At 37.0% G+C, this 23,303-nt stretch overlaps 1 protein-coding gene across 10 annotated transcripts in view; it reads right to left on the reverse strand.

The window, feature by feature from the left end:
• Positions 1–4,953: 4,953 nt before the first annotated feature.
• The window catches only part of GCN2 (protein kinase family protein), a 37,915-nt gene continuing 19,565 nt past the window's right edge, over positions 4,954–23,303 (reverse strand). The window contains exons 16-32 of one of the 10 annotated variants that reach the window (XM_088882973.1): positions 22,163–22,308; positions 21,822–22,071; positions 20,875–21,157; positions 20,652–20,745; positions 20,248–20,328; positions 20,119–20,175; positions 16,606–16,737; positions 16,445–16,528; positions 15,030–15,138; positions 14,790–14,926; positions 12,183–12,290; positions 11,294–11,379; positions 11,097–11,199; positions 10,894–11,016; positions 8,152–8,281; positions 5,571–5,695; positions 4,954–5,444 (exon numbers count right to left, since the gene is read on the reverse strand). In XM_088882973.1, the coding sequence (XP_088739099.1) occupies positions 8,171–8,281; positions 10,894–11,016; positions 11,097–11,199; positions 11,294–11,379; positions 12,183–12,290; positions 14,790–14,926; positions 15,030–15,138; positions 16,445–16,528; positions 16,606–16,737; positions 20,119–20,175; positions 20,248–20,328; positions 20,652–20,745; positions 20,875–21,157; positions 21,822–22,071; positions 22,163–22,308 (1,904 nt within the window). In that variant the 3' untranslated portion in view covers positions 4,954–5,444; positions 5,571–5,695; positions 8,152–8,170. Of the gene's footprint in view, positions 5,445–5,570; positions 5,696–8,151; positions 8,643–10,854; positions 11,017–11,096; positions 11,200–11,293; positions 11,380–11,487; positions 11,600–12,182; positions 12,291–13,586; positions 13,616–14,789; positions 14,927–15,029; positions 15,139–16,444; positions 16,529–16,605; positions 16,738–20,118; positions 20,176–20,247; positions 20,329–20,651; positions 20,746–20,874; positions 21,158–21,821; positions 22,072–22,162; positions 22,309–23,303 lie in introns of those variants that run through there. The other 9 variants (XM_088882974.1, XM_088882976.1, XM_088882975.1 and 6 more) reach the window with 9 other exon arrangements.

Raw genomic sequence — 23,303 nt, forward strand, 5'->3', positions numbered from 1 at the left:
CGGACACTGCCGGCGCGCGCAGGCAACCCCGCCTGCGCGCGCGCGCCTGTGCGGACACTGCCGCCGTGCGCACGCGCGCCTGCCTTTGCGGACACTGCCGACGAGAAAAAGCGTGTTGGAAAAAACTGTCGACGGCAGACGCCGCCTGCCCGACCACTGCCGACGTACGCGCGCGGAGGCCTATCGGCAGCAGACGGGCGCCTGTGTAGGAAGCCCCTGCCGACGTGTGCGCGCGCGCCTGTGCAGATGCTGCCGGCGCGCGCGCAGGCAGCCCCGCCTTCGCGAGCGCGCCAGTGCGGAAACTGCCCCGCCTGCACGAGCGCGCCAGTGCGAAAACAGCCCCGCCTGCGCGCGCGCGCCTGTGCGGACATTGAATGAAAATTTGCACGTCACCGCAAAATCACATGACTAATTCATTTTTGTCGAAATAATTTATTTTTGAGTTATGAAAATATTTATTTAATTATTTTAATTATTAAAAAAATAATAAATAAAAGGGAAAAAGGGGAAAAATATGAAGACACGTTAGAATAATTTTTTAATTTTTTACCCATCGTATTTGTATCACGAAATACTTATTTTATTATATTCAGTTATATTATGCGTCCCAAAAGCTTGAAAATGCATCGGGAAAAAACTGCCAACGGCGGCAGACGCCTCCTGCCCGACCACTGCCGACGTGCGCGGGCGCAGGCAGACGGCAGTAGACGGGCGCCCGTGTAGGAAGCCCCTGTCGACGTGTGCGCGCGCGCCTGTGCGGACGCTGCCGGCGCGCGCGCAGGCAGTCGGGCACCCGTGTAGGCAGCCCCGCCTGCGCGCGCGCCTGTGCGGACACTACCGCGGTGCGCGCGCGCGCCTGTGCGGAAACTGCCGACGTGCGCGCGCTCGCCTTGGGCAACCGCTGCATGAAAATTTGCACTTCACCTCAAAATCACATGATTAATTCATTTTTGTTGAAATAATTTATTTTTGTGTTATGAAAATATTTATTTAATTATTTTAATTATTAAAGAAATAATAAAAAAAGGAAAAAATATGAAGTCACGTTAGAATAATATTTTAATTATTTACGCATCGTATTTGTATCGTGAAATATTTATTTTTTTATATTCAGTTATATTATGCGTCCCAAAAGTTTAAAAAAATTGGGAAAAAACTGCCCGTGTAGGCAGCCCCGCCTGCGCGAGCGCGCCAGTGCGGAAACAGCCCCGCCTGCGCGCGCGCGCCTGTGCGGACACTGCCGACGTGCGCGCGCGCGCCTGTGCAGACACTGCATGAAAATTTGCACGTCACCGCAAAATCACATGACTAATTCATTTTTGTTGAAATAATTTATTTTTGAGTTATGAAAATATTTATTTAATTATTTTAATTATTAAAAAATAATAAATAAAAGGGAAAAAAGGGAAAAATATGAAGACACATTAGAATAATATTTTAATTTTTTACGCATCGTATTTGTATCGCGAAATATTTATTTTATTATATTCAGTTATATTATGCGTCTCAAAAGTTTGAAAAAGCATCGGGAAAAAACTGCCGATCGGCGGCAGACGCCGCCTGCCTGACCACTGCCGACGTGCGCGCGCGCAAGCAGACGGGTGCCCGTGTAGGAAGCCCTGCCGACGGGCGCGCGCGCGCCTGCGCGGGCATTGCCACCATGCGCGCGCATGCCTTGGGCGACCGCTGCATGAAAATTTGCACGTCACCTCAAAATCACATGATTAATTAATTTTTGTCGAAATAATTTTTTTTTGAATTATAAAAATATTTATTTAATTATTTTAATTATTGAAAAAATAATAAATAAAAGGGAAAAAAAGGGGAAAATATGAAGACACATTAGAATTATATTTTAATTTTTTTCGCATCGTATTTGTATCGCGAAATATTTATTTTATTATATTCAGTTATATTATTCGTCCCAAATGTTTGAAAAAGAGTGTAGGAAAAAACTGCCGATGGCGGCAAACGCCGCCTGCCCGACCACTGCCAACGTGCACGCGTGCAGGCCTATCGGCAGCAGACGGGCGCCCGTGCAGGAAGCCCCTGTCGACGTGCGCGCGGGCGCCTGTGCGGACGCTTCCGGCGCGCGCGCAGGCAGACGGGCGCCCGTGCAGGCAGCCCCGCCTGTGCGAGCGCGCCTGTGCGGAAACAACCCCGCCTGCGCGCGCGCCTCTGTGCGGACCTTGCCAATGTGCGCCCGCGCGCCTGTGCGGACACTGCATGAAAATTTACACGTCACCGCAAAATCACATGACTAATTCATTTTTGTTGAAATAATTTATTATTGCGTTATGAAAATATTTATTGAATTATTTTAATTATTAAAAAGATAATAAATAAAAGGGAAAAAACGGGAAAATATGAAGACACGTTAGAATAATATTTTAATTTTTTACGCATCGTATTTGTATCGCGAAATATTTATTTTATTATATTCAGTTATATTATGCGTTCCAAAAGTTTGAAAAAGCATCGGGAAAAATTGGAGGTTTCACGTTCAACTCCCTTGTTTTCCAACTAAAATATTATGTACACATGAGCATGCGTCTTCATGAGCACTTCCCTACGAGTTATCGGATGGAGTAACATCGATGTTTTTTGGAAACGCCCTGTCAATTGTCTTCCCATAATCATCAAAATCGGACAAAGAAGCTTCGGGATGTTTCGAGACCCGAAAAATAAGTCGTGGGCAAGATGTCTTTGCATTCTAATATCATCATTGGGATGAGTGTTGCAAAGGTTCCCGAAAAACGACGTTATGGAAGGCGACGATCACGAGAGCAGTGCCGGACGGCAGCAGACGGTGCAGGCAGCCCTTGCCGACGTGCGCGCGTGCAGGCGGACGACAGCAGACAGTGCGGACAGCCCCAAACGACGTGCGCGAATGCAGGCGGATTGCAGCAGACGGTGCGGATAGCCCCTGCCGACATGCGCGCGTGCTGGCGGACGGCAGCAGACGCCGCCTGGCCAACCACTGCCGACGTGCGCGCGCACAGGCAGATGGCAGCAGACGGGCGCCCATGCAGGAAGCCCCTGCCGACGCGTGCGCACGCGCCTGGATCCTCTGCTGCCTACGTGCGCGCGCAGGCAGACGGGCGCCCGTGCAGGTAGCCCCTGCCGGCCTGCGCGCGTGCGCCTGGCCGACCACTGCCGACCTGCGCGCGCGTGCCTGTGCGGACACTGCCAACGGGCGCGCAGGCAGACGACAGCAGACAGGCGCCCGTGCAGGGACCCCTGCCGACGCGCGCACGCAGGCAGACGGGCGCCCGTGCAGGCAGCCCCTGGCGGCCTGCGCGCGCGCCTGGCCGACCACTGCCGACTGCCGACCTGCGCGGCCGCACCTGTGCGGTCACTGCCGACCTGCGCGCGCGCGCCTGTGTGGACACTGCCGACGCGCGCGATCAGACAGACGGGCATTCGTGCAGGCAGCCCCTGCCGGCCTGCAACAAAAGCACTAAACACAATTTTTTTGATGTGCTCCTTGTCCCAATAGGTTTGGGCTTTGACTCATCTTCATCCTTGATCATTTTTTTTGGCCTAGCGATAAAGAAGGTTGGTTCCGTAGAGTATGTCACTACCTTGATCCCATGGACGTCGATCGTTCTCTTATGTACACCAGTCGCAATAAGGCGCTGACGGGGGAGAAGGTCTCGCAAGCGATGAAGCTGCTTAATTATGCCAATTTAGGGTTATAAGAGTTTGTGACTTGTTCTTCTCGTCTTTATGAAACCTCGAAATCTCTCTCCCCTCCAACTGGAATCCTCCACGAAATTTAAATGAGTTCATCAAAATCAATTTTGATGGAGCCGTCTTTGCTGCTCATCAAGACCATAGTCATTACATTGTGGGCCTTGTTGGACCTAGGGCTTTGTCCAAGCTTTTAAATTAGTTACACATTGACTTTGGATTACATATTAGTTCATCCAATCAATTAATTTCAATTCCGTATCAATCTTTTATTTAATTCTCCGGCTTAAGTTTTAATTAATTTTATTAATTCGAAATTTAAATACTAATTAATAATCTAATCTAATTAACCTTTTGGCTGTCTTATTAAATAGGGCCTCAATAAATAATATAAGTATTTAAGTGTAAACTCCTTTAAACAATCCTCTCTCTCTCTTCAAATTAATTCAATAATTAATTCTCATTCAAAATTAATTTTTCAAGACAGTTAGTAATACGTGTGTAACCTTTATAGGTGTATCCTCATTCAAATTTGGGTTTGAATCACTTATAGAATTTAATTAGGCAACTTGCTCTAATTCAATTAATTACTCTTTGACTGACTCATAAATTCAAGAGTACTTGTTACTATGATTGCCGTCTAACAACGATACATGTCCCTAAAGAATATGCGAAAATGACATAAACGTTAAAATGCATGTACTATATGGATATGCTCATTCCGCCAAGCTATCGTCAAAGTCAAGGACATAAATTCTAAATTGATTCTCATATTTGATTTTGATAACTATGTATCCGCTGTTGATTGTTTCTTACTAAGCAACATAGGAAACTTCTGTCCTATTTGATCATCAGAGAGATCAACACAATTTAAAGAACATAAGAGATCATATCATAATCGGGTGATGAATCCCTTCTTGAAACACACCAATCTCCTTGTATGTTCTGACTGTATTGAGGACCAAAATTACAACTTTAAATTATTTGAGAACCAAAATCGCATTAGTAATTATATTTGAAGACCAAAACTACATTTCTTCATATGGAATTACCCGTCTAACACAACTCGGTTCGCATCGTTCTTTTTCATCACTTTTCTCCTACTCATGGAGAACAGGTCCTCATATTTATTTGAGCAACAGAAGTATAATGTCCTAGATAATTGTTGCAAATTTCAATTATTACATGCAATGCCCACACCTGAACCCAAAATCTATTTACTTCTTATATAATTGATAAGAGAACACAGGAGACCACTGATTAGGCCAACAGGAATGATACAATAGAAATTGAGAATATGTTCCTAAATCAGTGGTTAAAAACAGTTACAAAATTTCATCAGCATCACCAACTTCTGTTATTCACGAAATACATTAAAAAAAAATCACGAGTGGTTAACATCTTGCCGTGAAAAATGCACATACTCTAAGCTACCATCCGTTTAACAAAAATTGGAAACCCTTTTCAATCTTTAATTTCTGTACAATGGATCTGCTATTACCAACCTGAAACTTGAGCAAAAACTCCAAATAGATCACCTGAATCGAAATGTCATCACTGTACAAGATGTTACCGTCAGAATTCTCACATCAAAGGATCAGTGTTTCTACAAAGCTATCTTCGATGAGAAATGCGAGTCTGTTTGTCCACTTTCTCCATCCCCCTCTATGAAAATGATCAAGAAGGAATTTCTTCATTTGCCTTCTTTTTCACTTTCGTGGATGTTGGAGAGCCTCTCATAAGCAATATATCTGTCAATAATAATATTTTTATTAATGCAAGAAAATGCAAGTTACATCGAACTGAAAGAATTTCCAAAGCATTGAACACACAGCAACTGGGAACTCAAAGTTCTGGAACCAAATTGAAGAACTCACATCTAGATACAGTGAAAGCTGACTCAGTCTACTTCCATGTGACCTCTTCTATAGCGAGTTCCATATAATTAGAGTATTTTTTGAGGTATTCACGAAAACCTTTTGCTGCTTCCATAATCCCTAAGCTGAAAACAGATTATAAGATGAAGGAGAATTAGAAAGCAAGAAATAAAAATATGATCCACTTCACAACTTGTATGCTTAAATTTTTCATATTATTTAGTAACAAGGAATTGATATAGGTTATTTAACATATCAGAGTCCAGTTCATAGAATATAAACAAGGGATAAATTACATTTACACCTTTGATATGGCTTGTTTACAAAAACCACCCTCGCATTTGCATAATTACAACCCGTGATAGCTAAAAGTAGGGATACTTTGTGTAATGATGACACTTTTGGGGTGTATGTATAATTTTCCAAAACACTAGGGTAGTTTGTATAAATGATATTGACGTTTCTAGGTTGGATATGTGTACCAAAAGAAAGGGGTGGTTTGTGTAAGCAGACCATAGGTTAGAGGGTGTATATATAAGCATATAAACAAATAATCATTGTGCTCTACTTAGGGTAGCCCCAACACAATGACGAATTCTTGTGGAATTTCCATGTATGACAATTAAGCACAAGGTTTTAAAGAATGTAGTTGGTCATCATCCTCTACTGATTCTGAGTGTAGTAGGAGCATCTGCCAACAAAAGGGCTTTTTCTTGCTAGGTGTAATTGAACATGCACTAGTTGAAATTGTTTTTTCCTGCTCCTGTTGGTCAACTTTCATAGCTTCATACTACTTTAGTGAATAAATAATGAAAAGCAATATGAGTCGCCAGATAGTTTCTTAAGCAGTTTTGAAATGATTTGGGAAACATTCAAAAGTTTACATGTTGCCACTCACTAAAATGTTCTTACCTTACTAACCAAATTAGCTATGGTAATATTTGAAATTTACAGGGATACAAGTTTAATTAGCTATAGTTAACTGGGGGTAAATGTACATATAACTAGAGTGTAATATGGTGATAGAACAAAGAATGCCCAAAAGAGGGCGCCAAGTGATGACTAAAGAATTATTCTAGTATACAAATTATTGGCACTAAGCCTAATGATATTTGTAGTTTTCATGATGCACCAACTTTCTATAATATTGTTTTACGGTAAAATAATTAATATAGTGATTCCAATAAGAAATAATTTATTGATTCCCTTAAATAATCTCTAAACGAATAAAAAACAACAAAGAAACATTATGTCATTGTAAAGACATCTTCAAAATTATAAACATTACATATGCATTACTTAATATTTCCGAACATCCAAGTAGACCTCCATTAGTTAGAATATTAAAAAAACCTCTTACAACTCAGAAATCTTACAAAGACACCCCTTAGTGTTATACAAGCAAATCACATCATAATTAAAATCGAACATATACTAACAAGAATGTACAAATTAATTGTGTGGATCCTTCATAAACATGAACATCTAGAAAGAAATAAAGCTAAGAAGATTTCCATTCTGCCCATTTATCTTAAAAATGTAGCGATTCTCCTCATTATATTCTCCGGACATTGTCCCAAAACGTTGGGGAAAAAAGAAAGAAAAAGAAAACCCTTAACATAAAATATAAGCATTACTAGTACATCCAAGGGTAGAATGGATATTGAATAATTTATAATGTGATTTTATTTTATTTTTTAAATCAAGTTTAAAGTGGTAATTGGATAATCCATTTAAGTTTACAAATGAACATTTTCAAATATGGCTTGAGTGTAATATATATAAATTTCAATGGAGGAAAGTATAATCTAGCTTGTCTTAAAAGAGTTCTAATCTTAATCAACCCCAAAACTTCATTAATCTTATTTCATGTTGTTTTCATTAGTAACTTCTTTCCTCAATCTTTCACCAATATTGTTGAAATGAATATCGATGCAAATTCTTAAGTAATCTAAGAGTGTAATCGGTGAATTCTAAGATTAGAGCAAAGGTTTTATATGATCCCATGATGTCTAAGTGGTCATGATTTTGCAAATTTTGTACGGTTTTTAAGAAATGGAAATAACTACATAAATAGGATTTTCCCCACTTTAGTATATTATTTGGAGAAATTTGTTTCTCTTTATATACTACAATAATAATTTTAAAGGAATTATAAACTGACAATAGTAACAAATATTAAAACTAAAAAATGCATCGGTTTAGATTACTGTTTCCCTGTACACGGACTATGTTTTCTGCAAAATTTTGATCTGGAAAGACTTGAGATCTAAGTATATTGCATAACATTGCAACATTTTGAGAAAAGATAGTACTTACAAGATAAGAAATGCATAGTATAATAGAAGGACGAGAAGAAGTTGAAAAAGGCAAAGAGAAACCCTCTAGTTCTACAAAATCGATTTGAGAAGGTGTGGAATCTAAGTATATTGCATAAATTGCAACATTTTGAGAAGAAATAGGAGTTACATGATAAGAACAGATAATATAATGATGAGGAGAAGCAGAAAAAGGCGAACAGAAACCCAAAACACGTATCACAGAGGAAGACAGCCCCAAAAAATGGAATGCAGGGATATACCTGGACAATTCGATCTGACCTAGCTCCAGATGGATGGGTTTCTGAATTGAATAGCCATTGCATCTGATAGAAATTTAACAAGGTTTTCTCTCTCAACTTCCTTCTCTTTTTTGAGCTCTAAATGCCGGACCTAAGTCACGTGCTAAAAAGAATTAGTATCAAAGTGCCAAGTGCCAATGATATTAAGGGATAAGAAAGAAAATATGGTCTTTCCTTCCGGATGAATAGAAGCGTAAATCAATGCAGTACTGTCAAAGGAATGCTTATGGTTTCCCTGCTAGTTGACAAGCTCGTCATCTCAAACAAATACATCAAATTATTAAGCATCATGAAAAATGAATGCAGTTTTGAGTAATAGAGATGATAGAACTCCAAGATCTTTTAAAGCTCATTTCAAACCCATATAATTCCACCTAAAGTTTTCAGAATTGTGAATTATTCCAGTTCAGGACCCAAAGCAGGGCTCGTAGGTGTCAATTGCAGTGGTGCTCCTGTCAAAAATTACAAAAAGAATGGCATCCTAATAAATATCACCTGAGCCCCGGACTTTATTCAAGGCTAACAGTTAGAAGAAACAGAAAAAATAAGGGTGTAAATGCTGCTGAGTGTATTATCCAATCCATATCAACCAATTTTCATATAAACATACTGAGCTTATTGCATGCTAATTATTTGAGTGACTCTAGTGTGCTTACAGTTAAAACCAAATCTAAGTGGAGGATGCAAGTGCAACTATACCCAAGACTTCATCCTTAATGGTCTGACATCTGATACTTTGCGATGTACACAACCTTCGCTTTCGTAATTTCTACAACCCATATCTTACCATCAGGTGGTAGAGACGCGTATCATGCAAACTGTTGCCCTAGAGCAACCACAAAACTAGTAGATCGTGAAGGTAAATTTGATAGACAAACAAACCAACCAACCAATACTTGAGATAGGTTGATGCTAAAAGCTCTTTTAAGCTTGCCATGAGTCAGGTTTAAACATGTATTTTTGTTCTTCACGATTTGAACCTCAGCTTGAGTTTCACTCCATTAGTGAAAAGTTAATGAAGTATAATAGTTCAAACTACTAGTACTACTCAACTTGAATAAATATGTTCCAGCTTGATTGAATTAACAATAAATTAGCTCAAACATAATTGTTGAAGCTTGATAAAATTCATATAAGCTTGGATAATGTATCAAGCAAGATATTGTGGTGACAGATTCAGACACCTGGCAGCCCATGACATGCATTTGACAAGTCAAAGACCAGCATTTTCACGCAAAATATTTCTATGGCAGGTCTCTTGAAAAGAGGTAGCCACGTTTAACTGACTTAATACGGCTGATAACACCTGTAGCAGTACTCATTAAGGTAAAAAGAATGTAACAGATTAGACAGATATTTCGCTAAATCGTGAAGACATTTCCAGCAAGGTAACAAGACTTCCTAATTATAGGATACGATTAGCCCAAGAGGTATTCGATCACATCTCTTATACTTGACGCTTCAAGAGTGTAGGATATATCTTAACTTCTTACCACTTTTCACGCCTTGATAATCATCTCTTATTTGTTAGTTTTTCATGCAGCTTCAGATTTCCCTTAAACTATGTTACAGAATACTATGCCTAGCTACCACATCATATAGAAGCCAGTTTGTGTGTTTTATGACACTAAGGCGGAAGAAGTAAGATATCTTCCAGAAATTTCAGACAGCCATAATTTCTTAATGCGGGCATTATAAGATGATATGCAAATGCATACAAAAGTCTTCTTAAGGTCTACAGTGTATTAGTGTTTTGTTTAGCATAGGCCCCGAAGAGGTCCATTTAAGAGCCAAATTTCATTAGTTTCAGCTACTGTCCAGTCAGTGTTCTATTTCTCGAGTACTCCACTTTATTTGTTTGTTCTTGTTGAAGTGAGCAAGGATATTTAAGAAATCCGTTATGGAGGTTAATTTAAGGGAACTTGAACCACAAGTGCTTTAGATTTAAGGAAAAAATCATGAACAATATAGTGAACTTCCCCATAGATTAATGTGCTCAACCAAAAAGTGGATCCACTAAATTGTTGCATTATCTACAATCAGTTCGTATGAAGAAAAGAAAAGCATTTAAATCTTACTGGGGTTAATTACAAAAATTAATTAAAGGCCACCCTTGCAGAAAACGTCACAAAGTATCTTTAGTTATATTGTATAACCTTTACTCCAAATAAATCTGAGTTCTCATGTAAGATTCCAAATAAATCCGATTTCACATGTATGAATGTGTCGAGCAATAGTTTTATCTCTCAATGGCCAGTTCTCCAGAGACTTATTAGGTCAAACCATTAAAATACTGTTGAGAATCAAAATAAAATTAGAATGGTAGCACCTTCCCTTTATGATGGTAGAATATTTAATTTTATTTAAATTCATATGGATGATTTCTTCCAATCGTGCTTCTCACATTTCTACTACACACACACATATATATATGTGTGTTTGTGTGTAGTGGTGATATTTCATATGGGGTGATAAAGACAAAATAATATTATTTAGCCCTTTGGGAATTTGCCTCATGGATGCAGGCCAGATGGCCAACGCACGTAATTCCTTATCTTCTCCTCTCTCTCTTCACCTATCTAGACTTTTCACAAATATGAAGAATAAGAATTTAAAGAAAAATAAAAGGAATGACAAACAATTCAAAGAAAGTTTCACTATCACCTTTACAAAAGCGAGAACCAATCAGATTAGAAGTCCAACCTTTACTGAACTTTTCTGTGAAACACCAGAGTCAGTGATGACAATAAGACATTTGATATCATGCTCGCTCGCATATTCATATTGTTCAGTGAGGCTTGGATCACGCAAGGGGACAAACTCTGCCTGTATGTATTGGCTTCCAGTAAGTTTGTATTGAGCTACAGATATCACATAACGGTCTTGAAGCAGATCAAGTTACTGACCTTAATATTCTCCTCCCACAGTTCAGCCACTAGTTCCATGCGCTCGACTAATAAGCCACCACCTCCTCTTGAACAGACAAGCACATTAATGCCAATGTCATTTCTGTTGATGTTACAACATGATTACATGAATTTAGCAGATGCAGCGCATGAAAACATCCTGGCAATCATGTTAGACTTTAATAGGCAAGAACTACCTATAAGATTTACTATCAACAGAAGAATGTAACAAAATAGTCTCCAGAGCAATACTAGTCCCAACTGCACCAGGAGGACTTGATTTCTGCAAAGAGAGATATAATCACAAGTACATTAGCTACTACTATGAACGTGTAATGACTTATGTTAGATGAGAAGAAAAAAGATTAGAGATTCTTCTGATACAAGCAACCTATGTGTTAACCTTGTTTTACCACCAGAAATCCAGCAAAACTTACAGAAAAAGGCCATCAATGAGCCAAAGCCATCATCATTCAATGGTTTATGCTGTCATAACCTTACATCTTCCCTCGCAGCAAATAAAGTATCTTCTTAGCTATTGCAAGGCGCATAGATAGAAGATGAAATAAAGGGCTCCATTTTTACTTTTTTTCAGTAACTGCAAGATGCAAGGGGAAGAAAGGAACTTCTAATGCCATAAAAGAGTTGCAGTCAAATATGATGTATTTGTTTCCGTATTTGTTTCCTTTTTGAATCCTAGATTTTACCTCAACCTTTGTATTTCAACTGCTGGAAGGATTGAGAGCATTCTAGTAACAGAAATCATACCATTCGTGGAAAAAGAAATGTAGGATTATGATACATTCATAGAATCTGACGATTTTATGAAAGTCCCAGTTATAGATAACAGAAATGATGCAGCAACTTTACCAAAATATAAAAATATAACTTGAAGTAACTGACTAAGCCAATGAAGTCATCCTGACACAACTGTGCAACCAAAACATGAAGTTACTGCAATGGGTGCACTATAATATAGAAAGAACATTACCCATCACACAGAAATATGTTTTGCTATCACAATTGAACCAGATAAACAACAAATAAGGTAAGGGGAACATCACTAAAAACATCACTAAAACCTACACGTTCAGAATCAGCCATCTGGTGAAGCAAATAATCATATCGACCACCAAGGGCAAGCAGTGTTCCTTCCATCAGTGATACAGGATTGTTATCTTTCCTTAAATATATCTGCATAAAGTGAACAATCAATTAAGAACAAAAAATAATAAATCTTGCTAGTCATATTTACAGCACCTAACAGTGTCACTGATAAACATTCTCTTCTAAGTGAAAGAAATTTACAAGAGAGTCACCACATACTCCAGCTGCAAATCCTGTTCTATGTACAGGCCTATTTGTTATATTCTTTATATTTTTCTTATTATGAAACTCTCCCAAACTTGTCAGTCATTTAGGAAACTTTTAGTGAAAATTGATTTCTAATTCACCAAGTATATAATATCTCACTAAATAATAAATATATGCAGAATGGTTGACTATCCCAAGGAAAAATGAAGAAAAGATACGAACAACTTATATACCATATAAGTATTGTCATTGATGCAAAAAGTTGCTCCTTGCAGCCGGATATGGATTAGTCAAGCAATCATGGATTAGGTCTATGAAATGTATAACTGACCTCTTTCAGAAAATGATACATATAGGAACCTATTTCCTCTAATGACTTAAAAAATTTCCTAAGATAAAGTAGCAGAACATCCCAACATATTAGAGGTAAGACGACCACGATCAGTTAAGAATGGAGAATATGAATTGGCAACCTAGATCAATTTACCCCGGTGGTTATATTTTCAGTCGTCCTATTTTATATATCAAACATTACTTCTAAAAATAACGAAATTGACTGATCTAACACTAAATCAACAACAATAATTTAAATAAAAATTAATTTAAAACCAAAATGTCCTTATAACAAATGCAACTTATTTTGCAAAGTCAAGACCTATTCCACAATGTTGTTTACACTCTTCTTGAACTTCTGACTTAAGCATTGGCTGCAATTTATTTTGTTTCTGCTAAATTAAATAGTTTCCTTCTGTACTTAAACTTTATTCTTCCCTAATCCTTATTTGTTATCAAGCAAGACTACTCAAATAAAAAGCATGAATTCTTTTCACAATAAGATCAAATAATTGTAGTATTTAGAATTTTATAAAAATATATATGTTAAGACATCACATATCATAATTTTACATATATTTTCTTATATTTCAACATACTATATAGTATTATGATTTAGTCCTTACAAGTTTTATTTATTACTTTCAAGTGTAATTTTCATTCTCATTTACTACATAAATATATCACTAATGTATTATCCAAAATTTATACTGTGGCGTCTTCGTTCCAGAATGCAGGCCCTCCACCATTATTTGAAACTTGAAAGACAAAATTAAACATTCCTACAGCTATGTAGAGAGGAAAAATCACGAAGGGAAATATTATAGGGTTGAAAGAGCTTGCCTACGAGGAAAGATATCCCAGATGTTGAACTGCACCAAAATGAAATTAACCTTACTATTCATTTGAAAACATCATGCCATTAGTTGCAACAAAGGATTTTCTTGCTAGAGACTAAAATGGAAAGTAATACTGTTGACAGAGAAAAGGGTTAGATACAACATCCTCACGCCAATCAACATATATTCTTAGTCCTTAGCTTTGAAGGCATTACCACTATTTTATATGATGATGAATCTGAGACGCTTTCAAACACTTTAGACGGAATTCTTATAAATATGGGTTTCTTATATGTATACTTAAACATACCAGACCATTTCTGAACTTGATATTTGCAGACTTTGCATACTTCCCTATACTGTTAATTGGAGCTGTTGCATATTTTATTTCAGTCAACAACGACAGTGCTATCTAATAGTGGACTGTGAATATCAAACAGATCTAGAAACTGGTAATCTTAGTCGGAGATTAGCTAAGGATATATCCTTGGTGTTCGTCCCATTCGCAAAGTGGAGAAATATCGGGGTGTCAAAGATATCAGCCAAACTTGGAAAGAAATAAAGTAGGAAAATGTCTACAGAGCAGCTAACAGTCTAGGGAAAAGGAAATGGAGACATAGGATGAAACTAGATTAGCAAAGCTATAAGCTGTTGGAGTAATCTTGAATCATTCTGCATGCATGAGAATGGTACACTGAATCCTTTTGATATACTTGATATTTGTTCGAATCTGATTGTCTATATGCACAGAAGCACATGATCGGCTTCTGAAATGGTTGTCTTACTAAAGCAAGGTCATGCAACCCATTCCTTGGATATTGAGGGTAGCTTGTTTCCGATTGAGAGAGGTAGCATGGAGTCATTATATAGTGTTAAAATTAAAATTTTGTTTTGAAAGCTTGAGATCTTGTAAGCAATCATAATTTCAGAGCATTATGCTAACTCTGGTTTGATGTGAAGCATTAGGGATGCACACTGTTATGGCGGAGGAAACATAAGTTGCTTGTAATAGAGGGCATCTGAGGCTTAAGATCCTGTACAAAGAACTAAAAGAGATCTGGATTATTGACAGAAAATAATCCAGACATTTTAGCTGCAACGAATGACAAATAATCTTAATATTTCCTGTCATCCGCACAGGTGTATGACTTCATTAACAAGTCCATATCTGAAGGAATATGTCAGCATAAGAACTTGGTTCTGATACCTGGAAGTACAAGTTCCTATGATAAAATTCAGTTGGTGGCATAAGTGCATCAAGAAAGACATGTCTATCAATCTTCCAAACTCTTAAGTGGTTGAAAAGCTCTGCCAACTCATCAAGTGCCTTGCGTGTGGATTTATCTGTAATAGCTATCTACCATTACTTTTCCCATTTCATGCTTCCAAAGAAATTAAGAAAAAGTTAAAAAACATGAGAAAAATTAAGTAATTAATGATAAGATACCTGCAGGCAGAGCACCCCTTAATCTGGGAAGTGCCTGATCTGCAGTCCCGCAGAACCTTAATCCTACAGTTTGTAACCTATTTAAAGCATCATCAGCAAGACCAAGTTCCTGAAAAACAAAGAAGGGGTGAAAAGATTCAAATCTTTAAAAATTTTACTGACTATTAAGGTGATTTCTGTATCCAGTGATGAATCTAATTCGTGAATATATGTACATCCTGTTACAGTGGTTAACCTATAAGGAAGGCCACATGCTATGGGAAAAAAAAAACCCAATCTTCGATTTTTCAGGCTTCACTAAGCGGCTTTAATAGATCTCAAATAATAGTTAACAACTTTAGGACTTCAAGAAAAAGAAAACAAAAAGGCCCAAACAACTTACCAAAGTTTGACAAAGACAACAAGTATGTTATACTCGAATTTACTATAACAAGATTCACGCTGTTTCCTTTCAGCAGTCATCAAGCACAAATCCTTGATGATGCTCACGATTTTATATGCAGCATGCATGAAAACTAGGTTTCCTGAACACAAACTAAGAATACGAATCTAGACAACAAGATGAGCTTGATCACAAAAAAGACAGGAATTAGTAAAGAAACCAAAAAGATGCAATAATTTGTTTGCTAAATATCTTTATACACATAATTTCAAATCAACATGAGAATCCTCAAAACCATTCTCCATTAAAGGGCCAAATAAACCCATGATCCCCATAATCCCACATTACATCAAAAGATAGCAATTCATGATAATTCTGGCATTTAACTCTACCAGATACGCAGAGACAAGTCTCAAAGGCAATGTCCGATAACATCTTACAATGACAAATATTCATCCATGTAACCTGTGGCATTAATCTTTCTCTATATACAAATATCAATGCCGAGAAGTTCAAATTTTTTCCAACACCATGGTAAATGTCTTTAACCAGTCAATTAAGCACTACAAATAAGCCCCATAAAGTATGAAGAACCTTATCTACAGTACTTTTGCACTATGATAAAAATATATGCTCATGGCAGCCATCGTTTCCTGCACATAATACCAATAGCGGAATATCCTACAAGTTTGAAAGGAACCAAGATTAGTAGTTCTTCTGGGATCCACAGTTTTCAGTTTGCTCATCATCAAGGGAATTATGATGGTCATATTGTACTCGTTCAAGGATTCTTGGACATTGTCATCTACTGCTTCTTTATTGAGATTATGAACAATGAAAGAAATGTTTTCAGTTTCGTTACAGGTTTGCAGTTGGTAACATCCTTCAACAACTATAGAACATTTGTTAGGACCTCACACAGTACATCCAGAAAAAGTTAGAAATAGAAATGCAGCTAAACCTCAAAATCATGAAACAGGGACAGGGAAGAGAGTGCAAACAATTATGTGGCTTCAGCAAAGTGCTTGCAAACCTGTCGGAGTTGACGCCTAATTACCACCCACTTTGATTTTCTTTCAGAGGACTGAGGAGGCAAAGAACCCAAAAGCAAGAGAAGCTGAAAATAGAGAAATTGTTAAAAAGAAGAAACATGTTTGTTATCAGACCTCCACTGTCAAATTAAATTGGTCTTACCTCAGCTACTTTCTGTCTATACTCCGATTGTATTCCTGTCCAAGACCATATTGCTTCCAATAAGTCCCCATGATTTAAATGTATGTCACATGATTCTGAATGGAAAAACCTAGTGACAATGTCCATGGTCACCTGCAAGTAAACAACATTAAATTCATAAATCTATTACGATCATAAAGCACGGAAAGGTGCATATCCAGGATGTTAAATAGCATGCTAAAACTATTATTAGTTTTATTCAATATTTCATAGCTGAAGTATCATATTGTGTGGACTCTCGAGCAACATTATCAACATATTCACAATTGATTGACATTCTAGCAAACCATAGTGTCACTAACAGAATTATTACATATGTCCACTTGTTTTTTCCTATCGTATGCTAGAATGGTTGTTTGAACCGAAAATCACTTGATAAGCAAAGAAAATCAATAAGACCTCTTGCAGGATGCACATACAACTGCAATTCCTTAATAGAGTGACACAATGGCAAACTGAACCAAAAATCACTTGATAGTAAAGAAACTGAATAAGAACTCTAGCAGGATGCACAGACAACCTCAATTCCTTACAAGAGTGACACATCGGCAAACTGGACTGAGAATCACTTCATAAGCAAATAGACCGAACAAGAACTTGGGAAGGATGCACAGACAACTGCGATTCCTTAAAAACGTGACTCGTTGGCAAACTGATAAAGATGTCATAAAAAATTGAATATAAGGAAGACCAACAACTGGTGCTAACAGAGAAAAACAGTAGACTGGAGGTCTAAGCCAATTTTTATGATGAAAGTGTGAGATGTTTAAGATTAGAGGTCCAGAACTATATTTTATGCTCAGGATTAAGCTGCTGAGAGGAGAAAGAGACGAAGTTTTCGTGGTGCCTTGCAAGCTAAAATGGGGAAACCCAGACATGGCTAAGATTGATTCTGCACACATTTGGTGTACTGCATTCTTTGCAAATTTTGCATTGTAGTCTCGTTCAGAATAACTATTTTGCAAACCTCTAATTCCAAGTGAGCATTCTTCGTGAATCAGAGAAAGGTAAAGAATCATGTTTCACTAATGTCTGGGAACTAATCAAAGAATGATGCATAAGCTGAAGAAGCATTGCTAAATTTGCTACTTTCTATTTGTTATCCTATGTTAATATTACCATTCTCCTCCTACCCTGCTATTCTTACAAACTTGATCAGATGCAATAAAATAACCCTTCCGAGCTATGATATTAGATCTTTTGCTTAAATTGAATATGATATACTCTGAAAAGGCAGTGTGAATTATGTACTTTAACTTAAGCTTTGCATAGTATCATACCCAATGGAGTCAACTGAAGTACTCTACATGCCATCATTGCAAAAACCATAAGTTAAAGGTGGTACTATTTATCAATGAAAAATGAAAGGGTACTGCCAAGATGGGAATATGCTCAAACATACAATCTTCAGCGATCAGCTAGAGAAATTTGTAATGGTTGAACAACTTCATGAATTAGCTAACTTTGTTTTCCTTTTTTCTATCTTGCAGTACTGCAGGAATTCTGTTTTTTATCGTTATATCTTGATAGTATTCATTAATTGTAGTTATCACTTAATTCGACCGCAATATATAGAGGTAAAAGAATCAGTAATAAAACAACATTTCTTTTCCCTTTCTACTTTCTACAAGGTATCAGGCAGATATAACAAATATATACATATTATTTGTTTATTTTAGCGGGAAAAAAAGAGAAATCAGAAACCTTAGCTCCCAAACAAAACCCCTCTACCTCCACAAAGTCTCGAGCATGGTTTGATAAATTAAGTCGTGTTATTGGTGAGTTTGGTTTTTCACTATGCCAAGCAGATCATTCAATCTTCGTCCGAACTAAGGAATCAGGTACGGTTATTTTCGCAGTCTATCTTGATCTCCGGTAGTGCTGTTGTTGAAATAGAAGAGGCCAAGGCATACTTTGTCACTAAAGATTTGGAAGGCCAAAGAATTTTTTGGGCATTGAAATTGCTAATAGCAAGCATGGTCCAAAGAAAATATGCTTGTAATCTCTTTCCAGAAAGCAGGTTTACCTTGCAGTAACCTGGTGGGCACTCCCATGGATTGTAATCCTGATTTCAGGAATGATGATGGTAATTATGTGGAAGACAAGACAAAGTACACAAGATTTGTTGGCAAGCTAAAGCTAATCTACTTAACTGTGACTAGGCCTCATATCTCCTTTGCAGGTGGCCTAGTTAGTGAGTTCATGGATAGGCCATGATCTATTCACTAGACATACCTGCTAAAGGGTTATTATTGAAGTAACAAGGACGTGTCAAGAGATGAAGACATGGAATTCATACTTACAACTCAACACATGATAACAATCATTAGAAAACACAAGAACTTGAAGAATAGTAAGTTTTCAATCAGCTAATCTGGGTTAGAGAAAGAAAAATAGAGTTATCTGAAAAGTGAAGTGAGAATTAAGCTCTTTATATAATCACCGTAGGGAGATGCTAGTGCCATGTAAGTCAGGTGTATCATGGTAATAATGCAAAAAATTGACTTTTAAAGGAAACATAAATTTAGTTTGGATTTACGCCAATAAAAATCTATTGTTTTCAAATATTTTTGCTTCAGAGTGGATGAAATAAATTTGATCACTTATATTGCACTAAATTAAAAATTTCAATCAATAATATGTTCAACATTTCTTTCTACAAATATAATTATCTTTTGGATATTTGCTAGACCAAGTTACCAAGCATTAATTATTTATTTCAATTGTTTTTACTAACCATGTATTCATGTGAATAATTAAAATATAATATGAGGTTAAATCCAAACAAAATGCAAAGGCAACATATTGAGAACATCTCACTTTAAAACATTAAGCTCCAGGGAAACCTAGCTTTTAAGATTTAGGAAGAAAACATGAACAATGAGATGAAAAAAGCAAAAGAAGAAGAAAAACAGTAATACTTCATCATTCCCTGCCACCCCTTCCCACCACCAGCAAGGCACTGCCTCTCCTCCATCATCTACTACATCTTCCCTCCTAGAAACCCTAACCTTCACCTTCGGACCTCATAACATATATTCAAATGATAAATGATCACTCCTTCCAAAATAGTAGCAGTACCAAAGGGAAATAGAACGTTACCCAATAAATAACTAGCATTTGACTGCCTTTTCCAGCAGGGGTGGGTGATACTTGGAATATTCTTACTAATTTGACTGCTGTACAAATTATGGAATTAGATTGCAGCCTTTGTCCCAATATAGCAAGCATTTGGGCACATGCACAAACAGGACAAACAAACACATACCCATAAAGGACCCAGACTAGGTTCTTATGACTAATTCTTATGCAAATTAGAAATCTGTATAAATGTTTTAAAGAACTTCTCTGTTGTAATCCTTTTGATTCATTTTTTGATTATTTTACTTAGATACTTCTTCGGAATAGGAGAGATAAGGCTGTCGTAGACAGGCACAAGCAGGATCATAATACAGCTATGGACAAGTATATGACCTTTATGACCTCTGCCTCTGTCAATGAAGTTGCTCCTCCAACAATGTCAAAGTCCCCCTGTTAGCTGATCATGTTATAAAAATAAGCAGTTGTGTTCTTTACCAATTAGAACAGGAATGGAGTCATTACCTGAAGGTACCTATTTGGAGGTGAATGGCCAACTGCTTTTCTGTATACATATGATATTTCATACCGCCTGAAAAATGATTTCTGCAGAAAAATTTAAAGTTAACTTCTCCATTAACCCTCAAAGACTCTCAAACATAAAGCCCGTGCCACTATTCCCAACATCTGCATATCAATAATAAAAAATGCAAAATCTAATAATTACAAGAAATAGGCATTTACAAGAATCACTTTATTCTTAAGCCATGTTCTATATGCTAAATTTGATAATTGATAATCAGATTCGAACCAGAAAGAAATATATAACTGTATAGAAAACTGACAAATTTAATAAGCAGACAGATGGGATCTAAACAAAGTAACTAAGAAACTAAAGAAGACTTGGAAAGAAGAATAGGAACCAGCACCTGCTTTGCAATAATCCATTTCACAAAGGGAAAGCGTAGCTCGTGGCAAAACTCAACCATGTCTCCTCCATGCGTTAACAATTTAACAGTATACCTAAATATATGGGTAGTGTTTCATGAAACAGAAACAGAAAGTAGTCATATCGAAGTTCTTATTCACAAACAAACAAGAAATAAGAGCGGAAGAGAAAAATTAAGAATGTCACAGCAAAGTGGTGCTAACCTATTTACTTGCGGGCAATCACCTAACATTCTGATTGGTATGACCTCCAAATGCTTTGCACAGTGCTGTCTACAAACTTCTATAGCAATATCCACTACCAGGTCACGGTTAGCAGTGTCCAAATCTGCGAAAATAGTTGATGAAGTATCATCTTCATTCAATTTCAATCTTCCAACATTCTCATGATTGTCCTTTGTGCTTAATGTGTCTTCATCAAAAATTGCAGACACAATTTTTTCGTACATACTTGTGTCTTCAGAACTATGAATTGTCCGTAACATATCTGCAAGTTCAGGAGGGAAACTCGACTTAGTTGAATAATTTAATGGGGTAAAAATGTTAGAAGAATCAAGTCTCTCCACATCGCCTAAAAATGTCAAAATATATCCTTTCGGTACAATGTCATTAAAAACTCAAAAGGGGATAAAAAGAGAAAGCTTGCAAACTTAAAGTTAAAGGTATGTCAGAAATTCAGGACTAGTGTATACATGCTGTAGAAAGGCCACATCAATCTATCTTGGGAAAATAAAGTAAAACTCAATTTCAATTTTCAAAGACTTGAACATATTTTCATATTTCTTCAAGTGTACACGGTTGTGTTATATAGGATATCACATGCCCATTTTCATTTTTGTAATGGTAAAACAAAGGACCTTGGAAACTATACCAGCAGGAGGAACTATTAGAACTCTTTTGTATATGTTTAAGAGACAGACAACTAAGTACTTATAAAAAACTTTAAACACCAGAGATCTATGATTATTCCAGCTAGAAGCCAAAATGTTCAACCCATAAAATTAGAGCTAATCACTTTTTCTATTGTATATGTTTAAGAGACAGACAACTAAGTACATGAAATGTACTTACCATTTTGCACATTGTTAATCCTCTCCACCCTTGTCAAAATCTATTATCAAATGCCTGCATAAAGATATTAAATAACTTACTATCTAGCAATTCGTACTCCATTTGAGGTGGAAAAGCACTCTTAAGAAGTTCTGTGGCTGATGGACGATCTGATGGACTTGGGGACATCAAGCGTCGTAACAAGGATGCCTGTTCTGGAAATTCAGAGACCCAACCAGAAGGTAACTCTCCCTTCAGTTTTAGATCAGAAAGCACAACATGTCTCTCCATTGCTGTGTCAAATGGATGCCACAGTTCAAAAAACACAATTCCTAAGCTGTACATATCAGCCTATACAGACAGTGAGATGAGATTAGCACATATAAGCCACCTTCTTGGTAGACAGTGAGGTAAATGTTTAAAAATGGGTTCTAAAGTTGACCTTCTCATTGATCTTTGGCCACCCTTGCTCTATTTCAGGAGCAGTGTAGAAATAAGTGCCAACTTGACCTGTACCATCGATAGAGACTCCAACCGTTTCAGTAGCATCCACATCCTGATCCACTTGCTCCAGCTTCAAAAACTTAGCTGAATGATAAAGGGAAGCCATGTCGTTAGTTAATATCGGACAAACCAGAATAGAACATAAATAATTCAGAAAAGTTCCATAACCCAAAACTTGGAAATCAGAGGGTAACTACTGTAACATACTTACAAACTATAGATATTATTTAGTATCCACCAGTCAGTTAAATTATCTGTCCCCCATATTACTTCTATATCTCATTTTTGTCTTAAATGAGATTCCACTACCTGAAACTTTCACTTATTGGAGAATCTTATTGATTGACAGGAAGAAGATAAGACAAGTATGTTAAAGTTACTTGACTCTTTCAATTCTTGATAATTCCAAAAGGATTCCTTAACATCCTTCTCTAGTCTAATGAAGTATGAAATGCCTTTCATTCGGATAGCTCCTGATTAAATAAAAACAGTACTACTTGGGTATTTGACAAGGTCAGATAATCAACCGCACTGCCACATTCTATTGTCTTGGTACAATGTGTTTGTATACCTATCCATGCTCCATCTAGCAGTACGATGCATCTTTACTGAAGTGATAAGGTCAGTTCCTGGTTAGAGTGATATGACTAAGGCATTAACTACTATGTTCGCTATCTGGATTTTGATAAAGCCTGATGACCAATTTTTTTATTTTACAACTCTTCAGTTTATCATGTTCAAATGCGTGAAATACCTGAGGGTTTCTTTTTTTTGCCCAACACAGGATATTTGAGGTTTTTTATTTGTGTGAGTACTGTCTCTTTTGATAATTGTGCATAGGGTTTGCACATTAAAGCTTGACTACAAAAATATGATTATATTGGTTAATTATATTATGCCTTTGACATAGAAGTTATGTTAGACAATCGCACTCATAACAGCAGTAAATCTACATGCTTGACATGTATTTTTCCTTTTCCCCAGAGTTAGGTCCTGTACAAGGCAATAATCTACCCAAAGTAGACTAAAAAAAAAAAGGGAAAAACCTATACTGGATAGATTTAAGTAATGAGATGGAC

This window comes from Sesamum indicum, linkage group LG7, assembly GCF_026168435.1.
Source record: "Sesamum indicum cultivar Baizhima isolate 11 linkage group LG7, ASM2616843v1, whole genome shotgun sequence".
NCBI lineage: Eukaryota > Viridiplantae > Streptophyta > Magnoliopsida > Lamiales > Pedaliaceae > Sesamum > Sesamum indicum.